The sequence below is a fragment of the Canis lupus genome, chromosome 10, assembly GCF_011100685.1.
Source record: "Canis lupus familiaris isolate Mischka breed German Shepherd chromosome 10, alternate assembly UU_Cfam_GSD_1.0, whole genome shotgun sequence".
Taxonomy (NCBI): Eukaryota; Metazoa; Chordata; class Mammalia; order Carnivora; family Canidae; genus Canis; species Canis lupus.
Window position 1 is genome coordinate 6,106,244 of NC_049231.1, and position 16,265 is coordinate 6,122,508.

A 16,265-nucleotide genomic window follows, 5' to 3' on the forward strand; every position below is an offset into this window, starting at 1 on the left:
TTAAATGCAAGTATGCAGGGCACCTGGGTGGCTTAGTTGGTTAAGTGTCTACCTCTGGTTCTGGTTGTGATCCCGGGGTCCTGGGATCGAGCTCTGTCGAGCACCTGGCTCACTGGGGTGCCTGCTTCACCTTCTCTCTCTAACCCTCCCCCCTGCTCGTGTTTTTGTTTACTCTCCCTCTCTCTCTCTCAAATGAATAAATAAAAAATAATAATAAATCCAAATATGTGGGTAATAATCCATGCTATTAAAGCCATTGGGCTAGATTGCTGGAGGAATAAGATCATTTTTGCGGGGCTACATAGAAGCAGACTACGTGTTATAAAGAACTTCAATATAAATGTGCTTAATTGGTCATAGGAGTAGAACAACAGACTGGATTGTTCAGTGGAAACCCAACAACTGCCATTCAGCCCATGCTTTGCTGATGTTGGATCAGCAGACTCAATTTCACACGAGGGGAACAAATTTAGACTCAGTCTAAAAAAGCAGACTGTTCCTTAGGGTACATTTTCCCCTGGTGACTCACTATAATTGGGAAAAAAATATTTAAGAAAATTCTGCAATAACAACAACAAAAATTCTGCAACTGTAAGTTTCGTAAATATGAAAACCAAAGTGTAAAGTGTAGATTATTTTAAACATTTAGACCTGTAAAAATGTGTTACTTAGTTACAATTTGTAACTTCTCCAATATTTTTTAAGAATGAGAGCATCCTAAGATCTTAATCATTCGTAAAGATAGATGGATAAGGGATCCCTGGGTGGCGCAGCAGTTTGGCGCCTGCCTTTGGCCCAGGGCGCGATCCTGGAGACCCGGGATCGAATCCCACATCAGGCTCCCGGTGCATGGAGCCTGCTTCTCCCTCTGCCTATGTCTCTGCCTCTCTCTCTCTCTCTCTGTGTGACTATCATAAATAAATGAAAAAAAAAAAAAAGATAGATGGATAAATCAGAGTTGTTACTAAAAAGCTTTTGTTTTTGGGACGCCTGGGTGGCTCAGCAGTTGAGCATCTGCATTTGGCTCAGAGTGTGATTCCAGGTCCGGGGATTGAGTCCCACATCGGGCTCCCTGTGAGGAACCTGCTTCTCCCTCTGCCTATGTCTCTGCTTCTCTCTGTGTGTCTCTCATGAATTTAAAAAAAAAAAAAAAAAAAAGCTTTTGTTTTTACCCTCTTAAGTTTTTATTCTGTTCTCCTTAGGCAGAAATACCTGGAAATAGTGTAAATGTGTCTAATACCAAGAAATAGTATAAATATATGTACCTACATTTGTAGAGTTCTGTTTTTAAGACCAAAACATTAATGTACTCATTATTATCTTCTTGGTGCCTTTTGTTTCTATATTTGAAAAAAAAAATTTACTGGATTTTCGGGTTTCATTGATTGTAATTCACATGGTTTGTACCTTAATACCTAAGCATATTTTTTATTTTTATTAATTAATTAAAGATTTTATTTATTTACTCTTGAGAGACACACAGAGAGAGAGGCAGAGACATAGGAAGAGGGAGGAGAAGCAGGCTCCATGCAGGGACTCGATCCCAGGACTCCAGATTCATGCCCTGAGCCAAAGGCAGACGTTCAACCACTGAACCATCAAGGTGTCCCTTAAGCATATTTTTAAAAATTGTATAGAAATTTAAGTAGAAAAATAAAGCAAACATTCTAAAGTGTGCAGTAGTGAGAGAAATCTTGATCACTTTGATAAATTTTGTTTTCCTAATATAGGAGATTTTTCAAGAGCATGGGATGTTCTTCTTGACCATATACAATCAGCAGCACTCAGCAAGAACAATGAAGTATCTTTGGCTGCACTGAAAAGCTTCCAGGAAATTTTACAGATTGTGTCCCCTGTCAGAGACTCAGAAAAGCCCGAGACACCACCTGCAGTTAATGTACCTGTGCCTGTCCTTATAGGGTCCATATCAGGCCCTGGCCTGAGCAGACCATTTGTAAGAACAGATTCCATCGGAGAGAGACTTGGAAGATATAATAGCTCTGAGCCACCTGAAGTTACCGATGAGCTTGAAGATTTGAATCTCTGGTGGGCTGCATGGAATACCTGGTATAGAATTGGATCTGAAAGCACTAAGCCTCCCATTACTTTCGACAAACTGACTTTCATTCCCAGCCAGCCTTTCCTTACAGCTTTAATTCAGATATTTCCTGCTCTCTATCAACACATAAAAACTGGTTTCAATATGGATGACTTACAAAAGCTGGGTGTCATACTGCACAGTGCTGTGTCAGTCCCAATAAGTTCAGATGCATCCCCTTTCATTCTTCCATCGTATACTGAAGCAGTTTTAACAAGTTTACAGGAAGCTGTACTGACAGCTTTAGATGTTCTCCAAAAGGTAATAGGATTTTACTGGCCATCTAAACATTAATGCATGTGGTTCGCTGGAAGTTTTTTAGTTTGCTACATATTTTTTGAGATAAATTCTAGATCATCAAGATTGTCATACATGCATACTTTGTATAAATTCAGGATTGTAAATATCCAGTTATTTAAAAAACTTACGGTTTTCTGATGTATTTGAAAAGGTAGTTCAGATTTGTTTCGAGAGTCTTTCAGAAACTGTATCCTCTTGTTTCCTTTCACCAACATTTTTTGTTTGATCATTCAACTCTTCACTAGAGGATATACTTTTCTGAATAATAACTTTAATAGAGTACTTCTATAGTTAGAAAATTAATAAGCTATGGAATCATATATATTTTTTCATTGTACTTAAATTTAGCTCTGGAACCTTTAGAATCCTATTTTTTAAAATAAGAATAAATTTATAAAGTATTTTCCTTACAAAAATTTTGTCATGGAAATATATCTTACCTATGTGTGTTATGTTACTGTGAAAAAGTTAGTAAAATAAACAGACCTAAAAATCATTGAGCAAATCCCAGTTAGCAGGCAAGACCAGATCAAAATCAAAGAATTCTTTAAACTATCAAGATAATTGTTAGCATAATTCACAACAACCAAAATGCTAAACAGAAAAATGCCAGCTGAGGAGCCAGCAATTCTAACAAAGTTGCTATGACATTCTAACAAAATGAAGATGGAACTAGATTTTGATTACACATGTGTTAATCAGATTTGTGTACTGTAAATCATGTTTTCTAATTAACTGATTGTGTTATATCCAGCTGGAATGATGAAAACTTTCACAGTGAAAGTAGTGGTTTCTATTACACTGTAATACCTCTTCAAGGCTCTGTCCAGCTGAGCACTAATTCTTTGATCTCTTTAACCCTAGTTGCATTGTGCAGAGAAACAAATTGTATAGAAACTAAAAATGTAAGAGAATCTGACATTTAAAAAACTTCATTTAGGGATATCAGTTTTCAATAATTAAAATCAAAATAGCTACTCTTATTAACAGTGGAGAAAAAAAAGTAGCCTTTCAGTTACCTACTTTTTCCCCCTTGATTGACCATATCCAAAAGTTGCTTATGGAGTGCCCTGGGGGAGACTGAAAAGTTATTCTGTCAGAAAAGCAAAGCAAAGCACAGGCCTTATGGGACATCTATAATCTAGAACTCTCATTCAGGTGTTTGATTCAAGTTTTTATAAACAAAGAAGAAACAACAAACTTCCAAATTCTTGTCAAGGAAAAAAAGCACATAATTTTATTTTTAAAAACTCTGCCTTGGCAATGACAGAACAAATAGAATCTTTTATTCTTACTACTGGGAACTTGTTCTGAGCTTTTACTGGTTTTGAAAATAATAATATATATATATATATATATACCTTCAGTGTGAAACTTAAGAAGCTTTATTGCTGTTCATTTATATCAGTTGATATCAATTTGCGTTACTAATTTTCACTCTAGCTATTGTTTGTTATTTCTATAATTAGTACTTGAATATTAATTGAATATAATTAGTATTGAATATTGAATTATAGAATAATATTCTATAATTAGTATTTCAATATTGAATATATTTCATAGTACTTGAATATGAGTCAAACATATGGTCTTTAATATTTCCTATTAGAAAAAATTAACATATTTCATTATCAGTAAAATTATTTCTATATTTTCTCCCACAGGTGTCAGGAAATTTTTTCACAAGCAAAGTTTACTTACTTTGGGACTTTATCCTTAAATTAATAAGCTATCCAAGAAAACATTTTATTGATTCAATATAATTTCTTTCAGAAAAACTCATTTTTGATTTCACGTTTACCCTTATATAGTTTAGGGTTTTAGGGTCACAGTCTTCCCTTGGTTTTTAAATCCCTTGTTCCTACCAGATTGACTTAGTTGTGTATGCTAATTGATTTTGGGGGGGGGTGGCGGCAAGATATTTTGGCATATGTGGAACCTGAGAATTTGATTATCTGTTTTCCCTAAATTCTGAGATCAGGAGACTCTGTCTTATTCATTGCTAAACTTTATAAGGTTAGTTGGCTGGATACTGTATCTGTCTTCATCATCAAGGCTGCTGGAGTAGTATTCCAGGGGATACCATCTTGTTGTCTGTGATTGGTGCCCTTGGAGTCTTGCAACAAAGCCCTCCCTGCCTACTACTTAATGGGGAAAGTTTTAGAATCTCTTTATATCAGCTTCTTAATCTATGAAATGAAACTAATAAATCTACAACTTTTTTCTTATTAAATGGGATTTATAAGGCATTTATTGCCTGGCACAGTTAAACATTCACTAGATGTTAGCTGTTACTGTCTTCATCATCAATTTCCTCGTGAAAGTTTTAGTAAAAGGCTGGAGAAGGCAAAAATAGTCTTAGGATAAGTAGGTACTAAATGAATTATTGTTAAAGGACTTAATAAGAGAAACCTTGAACCATGTCAGAGATTGGATGTCCATTTTCTGTTCTTTTCACATACAGTTTTTTTGATCAAACTGGACTAATACTAGGAAATGTCCGGACTGCTGACGGTTCTTAACTTTTGGACTAAAATCTGTTGGCAGGTTCATACTCATTTTTTCCTGATATATAAACTTAAGAATATTGAAGAAAAACCAATAATAACTTTCTCTTAGATGGGGGTTGTTTAAAAAAAACAAACAAACTCAGTTCTATATTATGCATCTTAAAATCCCAGGATTGCTTATTAGGTCAACTCTAACACTATAGTATGTTTTCTTTTTATAAAGGACTACTGAAAATCAAAGTGTATAATCATAGTCATTGTTTTGTGCTAAGATAGTTCCAGAGAAATTGTAATTACAAGATGATCTAACTTAATATAAGCAGCACTTTGCATTTCAAGATTCTTTTATCTAAAATTTCAGTCATAACTAAATGGTTACATCTTCTCTCAGGGAAAATAAAATTAATCTATTATCTGAGAGGTTAAAAAAGCCATGGATTGCAGAAAAACATAAGTATGTGCATCTTTTAAAGAAATTCCTTAAAAATTTGAAATGCTTTGAATTTTGATTCAGTACTTTGAGGATACCTCAAGTGCAGAATGACCATGCTTTTTGTTTTGTAAAGCACAAATATATCTTAGACACTACGTAGATAATATCATGAAATATTTTTCACACAGAGAAAAAGAAACACTAAGTATGTGAAAGACAACAGGAGAAAACACATTTATGGCTAGGAAAAAATGAAAATACAGTATCTATTTCAAGTACTGTCAACATACCTGAAGTAATTAAAATCTGCTGTATCAGGATATGCATTTTATTGTTTATCAAATTGTTTATAGTAATAGGTTTAATTTTTATTGAATTTTTAAATTTTTCTTATTTTTTTTAAAGGTTTTATTTATTTATGAGAGACACAGAGAGAGGCAGAGACACAGGCAGAGGGAGAAGCAGGCTCCACACAGGGAGCCCGATGTGGGACTTGATCCTGGGACTCCAGGATCACGCCCTGGGCCAAAGGCAGACGCTTAACCACTGAGCGACCCAGGCACCCCCAATTTTCTTGTTTTAAATCAAGTCTGTATATTCAGATACATTAGGCATTAAATATACACTGCCCTGTTAAAAAATTAATGTATACATTTCTTTTAGAAACAAATTTTCATACATGACTTATCTTTCCATCTAATATACATGATTAAGTCAGAAGACAAAGCATAGTGCAGAAACCAGCTGCCATTTCAATGAACTGATACTATCACTTAAATAGAAGTTAATATCAGTCAATATCATCTTGGTCAGTGAGGGAGGCACTCTTGATGGTCTAATGGTTGTCTTACTGAACAAATAATCCAATCGTGGAACCTCAGAGCTGCCTGGGACTCCTCTTTAAGTGTTTGCCCTTTTTCCAGTCTGTTAAGTAATAAATCACACTTTTTATTAAAAAAGATTTTTTAGCTAATTAACAGATTTAGCCCATACTTTCTTCAATAATAGTTTAAAATAGCTTGTAATAGGTATATCCTTTAGGGCTTGTGAGAGATTATATAATACTTATATAAAATCAGATAGAAATTAAGATTCTTCAGTTAATTGTGTATGCAGTGAAGAACTTAACCCGAATTCAGGTTATGCATTCTACCGTTCATATTTTGCTTTTTAGGCCATCTGCGTAGGGCCAGAAAACATGCAGATAATGTATCCAGCTATATTTGACCAGTTACTGGCATTTGTGGAATTTTCCTGTAAGCCTCCACAGTACGGACAACTGGAAACAAAGCACATTGCAAATGCAAAATATAATCAGGTAATTTGCTCTAAAATATATTTCCTCTATAAGATTTAATGGCTTATAAAAAATTCCACTTAAGATGGACTTTGAGTATCTCACAAATTTTTCATTCACAAACTTTCATATGTCTTTTAACAGTTTAAGCTGAAAAGAAACACTATTTGGAAATCCTTTTTTGTGTTCCTTTTTTTCTTGTCTATGACTTTCTTTTCCCAAGTAGTTCTCTAGAAAGTTTGGCCTTACATGTTACATTTTTCTTCAAAGTTCTTTCTTGACTGTCTCATACCCTTACAAAATGGCTTCTAAATCCCTAAGCCTAATCTTGTCTAAAAAATACCTGCAATGCAAAATGAAGAAATCTGTGTGTACTAATAAATAAGTTGTCTACTGCTGGTGTGAAATTCAGTTGGATTTTTACCTAAAAGATTTTATAGCCATAGTTGGCAAATTTCCACTTTGTTTTGGCTTAGGGGATAAGTAAATTTCTGAATGCATGCACAGGCTGATTTTGTTCACTCAACATTAAATTATAATTTTACATGGTCCGAAAAGTAGTTTTAATGTGTATTAACTTTTCTCATTCTATTTGTCTTGCAACACAATGGAATCACAATAGATCCAACTATTTGCACCGGTGAGTTAAATTTCCTAAAATTGTCCTAACCTATTGGCAACAAGTAAAGTACATCTTTCCCGGTTCTTGATAGAATGCTTTTTGTGCTTTTTCTGATAGTTTTAATTTTTGCCTGGCTGAAAATTATTCTTTCATGAAGTACATATCTGTTTGAAAACTTTGCATGTTATATGATCTGACCTAAAAACAAGGACTGAACTTTAAGATAAAGAAGGTTTCTCTTTGAAAACAATATAATTTAATTTAATCTCATTTATTTTTAACTCCATGTGAAAATATTACTTTTTAGGCGGAATGGGTAGCCTTGAATTATGTACCGTTTGCTGAAAGGTCTTTAGAAGTAGTTGTGGATTTATACCAAAAAACAGCCTGTCATAAAGCAGTGGTGAATGAGAAAGTACTCCAGAATATTATTAAGGTATCTTTTTCTTTTTTTCTTTTTATATTTTGATGATGACACTATTACTGAAATTGTTCTTTAGGTAATAATATATTATCATATATTGAGATAAATGGAAAATATTTATATTGTTATTTATAGGGACTTTTCTCCAACATTCACGGATAGTATTTAGGAAGCCATTCCCAGTATGAAAAGTTTTTTCTAAAAAAAAAAAGAAAAGTTTTTTCTTAGGACAGTACTTCTCATACTTCAAGGTTGATGAGCATTCAGGGAGAAATTTACAGCACATCGATTTAACTGATGATATGTTTGTTTTTTTTTTTTAAAGCCACTTCTCTAGTGTATGGACAACCATTTTTAAAATTCATTTCTTGTTGATTGTGTCTGATTCCTCCCAAGTTTATTTCTTGTTCTTTTCTGTATTTTGAAGGGCAAATGGGAACCTTGCCTTCTATTTACTGAACAAATATAGGCCGATATGAACCATTGTCCCTCAAGGAAGAAGGCCTTTCTCTGTTTCAAAGCTCATTCTTCTCTTTGTTTCCCTCCTTTCCTCTTTTCCTCTTTCTTTGTTGGTGATTCTTTTTCCTTTTAGACTTGTAAACTGTATCTTGGAAAGATGATTAAGTCCTTTATTTAAGTTCTTTATTAAGTTCTCTCACTTTCATTTCTATGCAAATGGCCATCCCCTCTCAGCTTTCCTTTTTTTCCAAATTCTTTTAAACAGCTTGTGTCCTTCATCTAGCCCTCAACCCACTGCATGCTGGCCTGCTTTCATATTGCGCTCCAGAAATTACTAAAAATTTAGAAGATCAAATCTTTAAATCCTATGTCCTTTTCCAGTTGTCTTCCCTATTATATGATGCTGCCCTTGCCTTCTTTAAACTTTTTCTTCTCTTGACTTTTATCACATTCTCTCTACCTCTCCCCACTCACCCCATCACAAATGTTCTCTTTCTCATTTATTGAAAACAGTTTTTAAGCACCTCTGTTGTCAGGTACTAATAAATAGTAGGGATTAAGAATGAGTATGATAATTCTTATATTCAATAAAGGGAATATAGAAAGGCAAAAAAATAATAATACAGTATAGTAAGTCCTAGGTGAAGACCACACAGTGGATTCAGATAGACTTGCCTCAGAGTAGTGTATTGCTCTTTACTTGCTGCCGTATGATTTTGGGTTAATGAACCTGTCAGAGGGTTTCTCATCTGTAAAAGAAGGTTAATACCAATACCACTTACATGTCTTAAGTATTAAGAGACTCATTTGAGATACAGCATTTAATGATACTTGCCATATGTAAATGCTGAATATATAATTAATCCTTCCTGTCATCCCCCATAGACAAGGAAGTAACTAACCTGCTTAGAGGATTTTGGCAAGGATTAATGCAAGTGACACTTGAAGGAGTAATAGATTTGCTAGGTGGAAAGGGAGAAGGATTAAGCAATGTAAATGATTGTGGTATTTTTTAAAGAAATATTGAGAAATTCCATTTAGAGAAGTGTCAGGTCCGAGAATAAGTGTGAAAAAGTAGCTATGGTTCTTATAAGCCATCATAAGGAATCAGACTTTATTGAGGTTGAACATTGAGGACTGACATGAATCAGTTTGTATTTTTAAAAGAATTAAATAATCTCTTTTTTATATTCCCCCTTTTTGATGCTGCTTATTGCTACATTGTATTGTGGTTAGTGCACAAGGCTCTTTCTCAAAAATTGTAAGCTTTGTGTCAGCAAGAACAAAATTTTCTAGTTCCACATACATTTACTGAGCGTATACTATAATGCTAGTTTCTGTACTAGTTGCTGAAATGTTTTTAAACAAAAAAAATATATAGCTCACATAGATCTGTGCTTAACATTCCCTTGATTTCAGTAAAATATTAATTGTAGTCGTAAACTCTATTTTTCTTTTATCTAAACTTGAGTTATAGGGATCCCTGGGTGGCGCAGAGGTTTGGTGCCTGCCTTTGGCCCAGGGCGTGATCCTGGAGACCCGGGATCGAATCCCACATCGGGCTCCTGGTGCATGGAGCCTGCTTCTCCCTCTGTCTGTGTCTCTGCCTCTCTCTCTCTCTCTGTATCTGTCATAAATAAATAAAATATTTTAAAAAAATAAATAAAAAAAATAAACTTGAGTTATAAAATGTTAACTTAGACTTGCCCTTGTATAATTTGGTATTATCTTCTTTGCAAATGACATGGGTTCAGGCTCTGACTAGCTTTAACAATAAAAGGGATTTATTGCCATGCTTAATTGAAAAATTCAGAGATGGAGAGTTTTAGGTTTGGTTTATTCAGTGGTTCAGCAGTATCAACAAAAATCAAATTTTTTTTCTCTCTTTTCTGCTTTTCAAGGGTTGACTGTGTTCCAACTATGTTTCTCCTCATAGTTATAGGCTAATAAAGGGTTTGGTGTCTAGTAGGTGTGTGTGTGTGCATGTACTTCTCTTATCACATTATTCTTAAATTCCTAAAATTAACCTTAAGTGGACCAGCTTTAGTCTTATGCCCAGTGTTGAACCAGTCATTTTGGCCAGGAAAATGAAGTAGATTAATTGGCCTAATAAGCTGATCATCTCCTTACCCTAATTCCCAACTGGAAGTCGAGTCAGATTCCCCCAGAGCACATGGGGAAAGGAAAGGGATAAATAGATTTGTCTAGGCTAATTATCTCTTAGTGGAGGCTTAGTTCATGCTAACATGTAATGGTTCACTGTTAGGAGTAGTCAGTAATAATTTGTGTGGAGCATGATGAAATTAAGTTTTATATTCCTTCCATGACCTTGAAATATGAAAATATATCTCTTCTACTCTTTATCTTTCTCTAACTAGAATTTTTATATAAAGGCAGGATATTCACTCTAATGCAAATTATCTGATGGTATGCTGAAACTATTGATAGTACTCTGGGACAACTCACTGTGGTAGTTTGGTCAATCTGGTCTTCTAGTTGCTGGATGAAATTATGACCAGAGGAGTTCATTCTGAAACACCAAATTAGTTCTTTAATGGTTTATAGCGACCTACCTCAAAAGTTGACCATTTAAAAAGTAAGTCTCAACATCATAGTCACTATACATAACTCAGATGCTTTACCTCTGTATCCGCAAGGGTTAAAGAATAAACTTTTTAATTATCAGTTTTACTGAAATAATTTGGAAATGGAAAAAAAGGTACATTAATATGTTAGAGTAGAACATAAAATTCAAAGAATTTTAGAGACAAAACATAAGACCTTCAACTGTTGATGCTTCAGGTTATGTTTACCTAACCAATAGTGAAAAAAGACAAAGTATTGATCTCTCTTAGGTGGGAGAACCCCATCAGTCAAATTTTTTTCTGCTAGGAAAACTATGGCAAAATGTTCTAGTTCCATACAGTAAGTTGAGAGAAGCTACAAAATTTTAAGTTTACTACTCCTATCTTAACTTTTCTGATAACAATCCCTATATTTTATGATAAGAAACTGAAGTTCAAAAGGTTGTTACTTATTCAAGGTCATTGCTTATAAAATGGAGACAGAATATCTTTCTAGGGAGTAGGATTTGAGTTCCATGTCTGATAATTGATCTTTCTAGAGAGTAGCATCCTTTTTTAAGTAAAAATACCTATGATACTTTTTTTTCTCTCTGCTATAGTTTTTAAAAGTAATTAAAATTGTGTGTATATATTTTAATTAATATATATCTTAAACTGTCTTTATTTTCACAGACACTTAGGGTTCCTCTCAGTTTGAAATATTCCTGCCCTTCTGAAAGCACATGGAAATTAGCAGTATCTTCTCTCCTCAAAGTTCTTTCTATTGGCCTACCCGTTGCCCGGCAGCATGCGTCTTCTGGAAAATTTGACAGTATGTGGCCAGAACTAGCCAATACTTTTGAAGACTTTCTCTTTACTAAAAGGTCAGCTCATTCAATTTTACAATTATAAGACAATCTCTCAAAAAGTGTATAATACCTGCAGTTGATCTAAAACCAGTATTTCTTACTATTCATTAGCAAAGTAATTATTAAGACTGCTCCATTGTATGCAAAGCACAACTGATTAAATATATCCACTAGGTTCATTATCCCTGAGCAAATGGAGATTTTTTTATTTTCACAATGTTTCTGGTTTTAAGAAAGGAATTCATAAGACTGTATGTATGCATCGTAATTAAGGTTTTAACTCATTGAAGCTAAAAAGATCTTTTTTTTTTTCAAATCTGCTGCCCACTTGACATTGCAAGAAGAAAACAATTTCAGAAAATCAGTATTTTACCACAAGTAAAATTAGTGATGATAATGATCAGCTCTTTAAGATGTTAGGTTTGACAAAGAAGATTGGAATTTTTGCTGTGTGATACTCCCCTGAGGGCTTATGTTTATGGATCCTCTTCTGACCCCTCCCTGAGTAACAGAAGGATGATTGGAACACACTAAATTTTTTAAAGGAGTCTTCTGTGGGTTAACTTAAATTTTGCTGTGTAAAAGCTTATCTGGTATTTCAAAATTGAGGGCAGCCGGGTGGCTCAGTGGTTTAGCCCCGCCTTCAGCTCAGGGCATGATCCTGGAGACCCAGGATCCAGTCCTACGTCAGGCTCCCTGCATGAAGCCTGCTTCTCCCTCAGTCTGTCTCTGCCTTTCTCTCTCTCTCTCTCTCTCTCTCTCTTTCTCTTTCTCTCAAGAATAAATAAATAGGGGATCCCTGGGTGGCGCAGTGGTTTAGCGCCTGCCTTTGGCCCAGGGTGCGATCCTGGAGACCTGGGATTGAATCCCACGTCAGGCTCCTGGTGCATGGAGCCTGCTTCTCCTCTGCCTGTGTCTCTGCCTCTCTCTCTCTCTCTCTGTGTGTGACTATCATAAATAAATAAAAATTAAAAAAAAAATAAATAAAATCTTTTTTAAAAAAATTGAAAGTAATGACATCTTAATTTCTGTTTCCACAAAGGATCATTTTGTTTTACTTTGTTTTATGTTCCTCAACTCTAGGAATCTTATAGAACCAATGCAAGCATACTCTCTATTTGCAGAAAAATTACAGGGACTCACAAAGCTTACTCAAACAAATTATGTTTTTATCTTTAACCCTGAAAATTGAAGTTTCTTTATGGACTCCATTGCCTAAAATCACTATGTTAATATGTATGAATCAAATAGGTTTAGAAATTTACACTTTCCTTTTTCTTTCCCAGTTATCTGTCTGTATATGCATGTTGCTTAATTAATGCAAGCTTCTACACCAGGTTTTTTGGCAATGAGTAAAACTTCTTTAAGAATTTTTCCTGTGGCTGAGTCTTTATACCATCTTCCTTATTCTCAAGTTTCTTGTTGAATATTGTAAACTTCCCAAACTTTGTTATTATATTAAATTCAGTTTTCTGAAATAATTTTTATGTGTTTGTGTACAGGTAAGTAGAAAATGAAACCAAAGTCCTAAAAATAGATACGGTATAGCTTATGTCATTTTGTATTAATGCAGTTATACTATAATTTCATCATAGTCTTTTGCCTGAGTATGGTCCTACTTACATTAAAGTTTTGAGTATACCTGGTATGTTGAAAAATCATATTGCTCAAGAAGCTGCCAGCACAGTGCACTGACTCAGTATCCCTGAGGCAAAATCAAGAATTGGATGCTTAACCAACTAAGCCACCCAAGCACCCCAAGTATTAAGTCACTTAAAATAAATGACTGCTTAGAGTAGTACCTGGTAAGTGAGTGCTTTTAAGATGCTTGCTACCACTTTTATTATCCTCATTATTGTTATTTCTTTTCCTTAGGAGAAAGTAATGTTATGGGGTGCCTGGGTGGCTCAGTCTGTTAGGCATCTGCGTTTGGCTCCAGTCATGATCCCGTGGTCCTGGGATTGAGCCCCACATGGGCTCTCTGCTCAGCAGGGAGCCTACTTCTCCCTCTCCCTCTGCCTCTCCCCTTGACTTGTGCTCTCTCTCTCTCACTCACTCAAATGAATAAATAAAATCTTTAAAAAAAAGAGAAAGAAAGTGATGTTATCCATATCCTTTCCTATGAAACAGCCATATTTTAAAGCAGACTTTTAAAGACCTAAACTCTAAATAACTGGGAGTAGAAAATTGCTTCTAAATTTGGAATTGCTAGTATGGCTAGAAAATAATAAAAGTACTAAATTTGCTGTCAGTAATAGAGAATCGGCATTCTAAGTTGTGGTTATTCTAGTTACAGATTTAAGTGTTCTGCTATCCTGTAGAGAGTCAGAAGACTCATGACCTACTTTGGCCTCTACCACCTACTTCCTGTTGACCTTGAACTGGTTGTTTCCCTTCAGTAGGCATCATTTTTCTTAATCGTAAGATGAAATGAATTGATTAGTTGTAAAAGTCCACTAGTTTATATATTTTGATTTAAATTTCTCAATGTGAAAACAGCTTATATGAATAAAGCCAGTTTTAGTTTTTTTATTTCATAGTCCAAAAATATTTTAAGGCTCAAACTGAAAGCTTTCTTTAGTTACTTGAGGCTAAAAATGCAGTGTTCACTAAGAGAACTTAAAAATGATTCACATTTTCAGTTTTATGAGAAGGTTTTGTTTTTTGTCTTTCAAATAATTGATTACTTTGGAAATCACAAAATTTTATTTATGTCACATGTATACTTGTTCTGTACCTGAAGCCCATCACTAGTATTTGAACGGTAAGGTGTTTCAGCATATTGCTTGGAGTAACAAGACCTAGGTTTTTAGATAATACTTAAATTTGAATATATTTCATGTTGGAACATTTATAAATTCTTTAACTTAATTAATACATACTGTAAGACTATGAAGAACCAGGCCTTTCTCTGTTTCTTAGGTTTTTTTTTTGGTCTGTCAGCTGTTTTGGCAAAATAGTATAATAACAAAGGAATGCAAATAAAGCCAAAATTAGAAGAAAACAAAGGCTTTGGATGTTATTGAGGACTATCATAAATAAATACGTTACATGAGAAAAAGAAAAAAACATGATTAAAATGGAAAAATATAGAAAGTGTAATCTGGTAGACACTTGAGGTTTATTAGGAATTTAGTCATCCTTAGAGTACTGAAACATGGCACTTATCCTCTAGAATACACTTGGGCTAGTGGGAATTCCTACAACTAATGGTCAATGGACCTTAAGTTTAAAATCACCAAATGGGGCACCTTCGTGGCTGCGTTGAATCAGCCAGTCAGTTGAATGTTCTGCCTTCAGCTCAGGTCATGATCTTGGGGTCCTGGGATTGAGCCCTGGGTCAGGCTCTCTGCTTGGTGGGGAGTCTGCTTCTCCCTCTCCCTCTCTTTCTGTGCTCTCTTTCCCTCTCTCACTCTCTTTCTCAAATAAATACAAATTAAAAAATATATATAATCACTAAATAGTAACCAAAAGAAATCTGATGAAGCATATTCACACAGAAACTTGCTAATATTCACAGCAGCGTTTTTGTTTAAAGATTTTATTTACTTATTCATTAGAGAGACAGAGAGAAAGAGACACAGGCAGAGGGAGAAGCAGGCTCCCTGCGGGAAGCCCGATGTGAGACTTGATCTCAGGACCCTGGGATCACAACCTAAGCCAAAGGCAGACGCTCAACCACTGAGTCACCCAGGGTAACATAGCAGTATTTTTCATAATAGCTCATAAAAAATGAAAACAATCCAAATGTTTATCAACAATTGAGTGGATAAATTAAATGTGGTATACCCATAGAATGGAATATTCAGCCATAAAAAGGGATAAAATACTGATGCATGCATGCTATAATATAGATGAATCTTAAAGATATTGTGCTAAGTGAAGGCCATATATTATATGATCTCATTTATATAGTATATCCAAAATAGGCAAATGCATAGAGACAAGAGAATAGACTAATGGCCACAGGTGGGAGGAGGAGACCGTGAGGAGTGACTGCTTAAAGTACAGAATGTCTTTCAGGAGTAATGCAAATATTCTAGAATTAGATGTGGTACAACTTTGTGAATATGCTAAAAAGCACTGAATTATATACTTTAAGAGGTGAATTTTATGGTATATGAAATTATATCTTCAATATATTTTTTTAATATACCATACCGAGAGAACTGACAAAAAAATATAAATAATACTTTATCAGTTTGAAGTCTCTTTTATTTCAAATAAAGATTCACAAAAATAATTTTTTAAAAAAATCACCTTAATCTTAGAGAATTTAAGGATCTTATATGGCCCATTTCTACCTGCAATATTGACAATCTCTACTTATAATTTATTGGTAAACTGTGTTAATCATCGGTGTTTCTAAAAACTCAATCAGTGTTTTTTTGATATGCTCAAAGTGTTTGGTAAGGATACTAACTATAAGTTAAAACAAATAACAGTCAGTTTGGGTTTTGAGATCAGAATACCTAACGTATGCCCAATTGAATAATTTCCCGATTTTTTTGATCACTGGAATTAGGAGGAATAAACTTCTTAGTTTCTGACTTTGTGTACTACTTTCTTTTCTCATTTTAAGACATTTTCAAAATGCAGTTGAGTCTTTCTGATGTATGATCCCAATAACATTAATATTATTAGTATCTGTTCCTAATAAGCTCTTTTTAAATTGGTAGCCCATCCTAG

The 16,265-nt window shown here is 34.4% G+C and overlaps 1 protein-coding gene across 5 annotated transcripts in view; it reads left to right on the forward strand.

The window, feature by feature from the left end:
- MON2 (MON2 homolog, regulator of endosome-to-Golgi trafficking) overlaps nt 1–16,265 on the forward strand; it is a 106,354-nt gene that overhangs the window by 72,272 nt on the left and 17,817 nt on the right. For 3 of the 5 annotated variants that reach the window (XM_038549872.1, XM_038549873.1, XM_038549876.1), the window contains 5 exons: nt 1,731–2,359; nt 6,516–6,659; nt 7,261–7,278; nt 7,568–7,696; nt 11,401–11,591. In XM_038549872.1, coding sequence (XP_038405800.1) covers nt 1,731–2,359; nt 6,516–6,659; nt 7,261–7,278; nt 7,568–7,696; nt 11,401–11,591 — 1,111 coding nt within the window. The remainder of the gene's footprint in view (nt 1–1,730; nt 2,360–6,515; nt 6,660–7,260; nt 7,279–7,567; nt 7,697–11,400; nt 11,592–16,265) is intronic. The other 2 variants (XM_038549874.1, XM_038549875.1) reach the window with 1 other exon arrangement.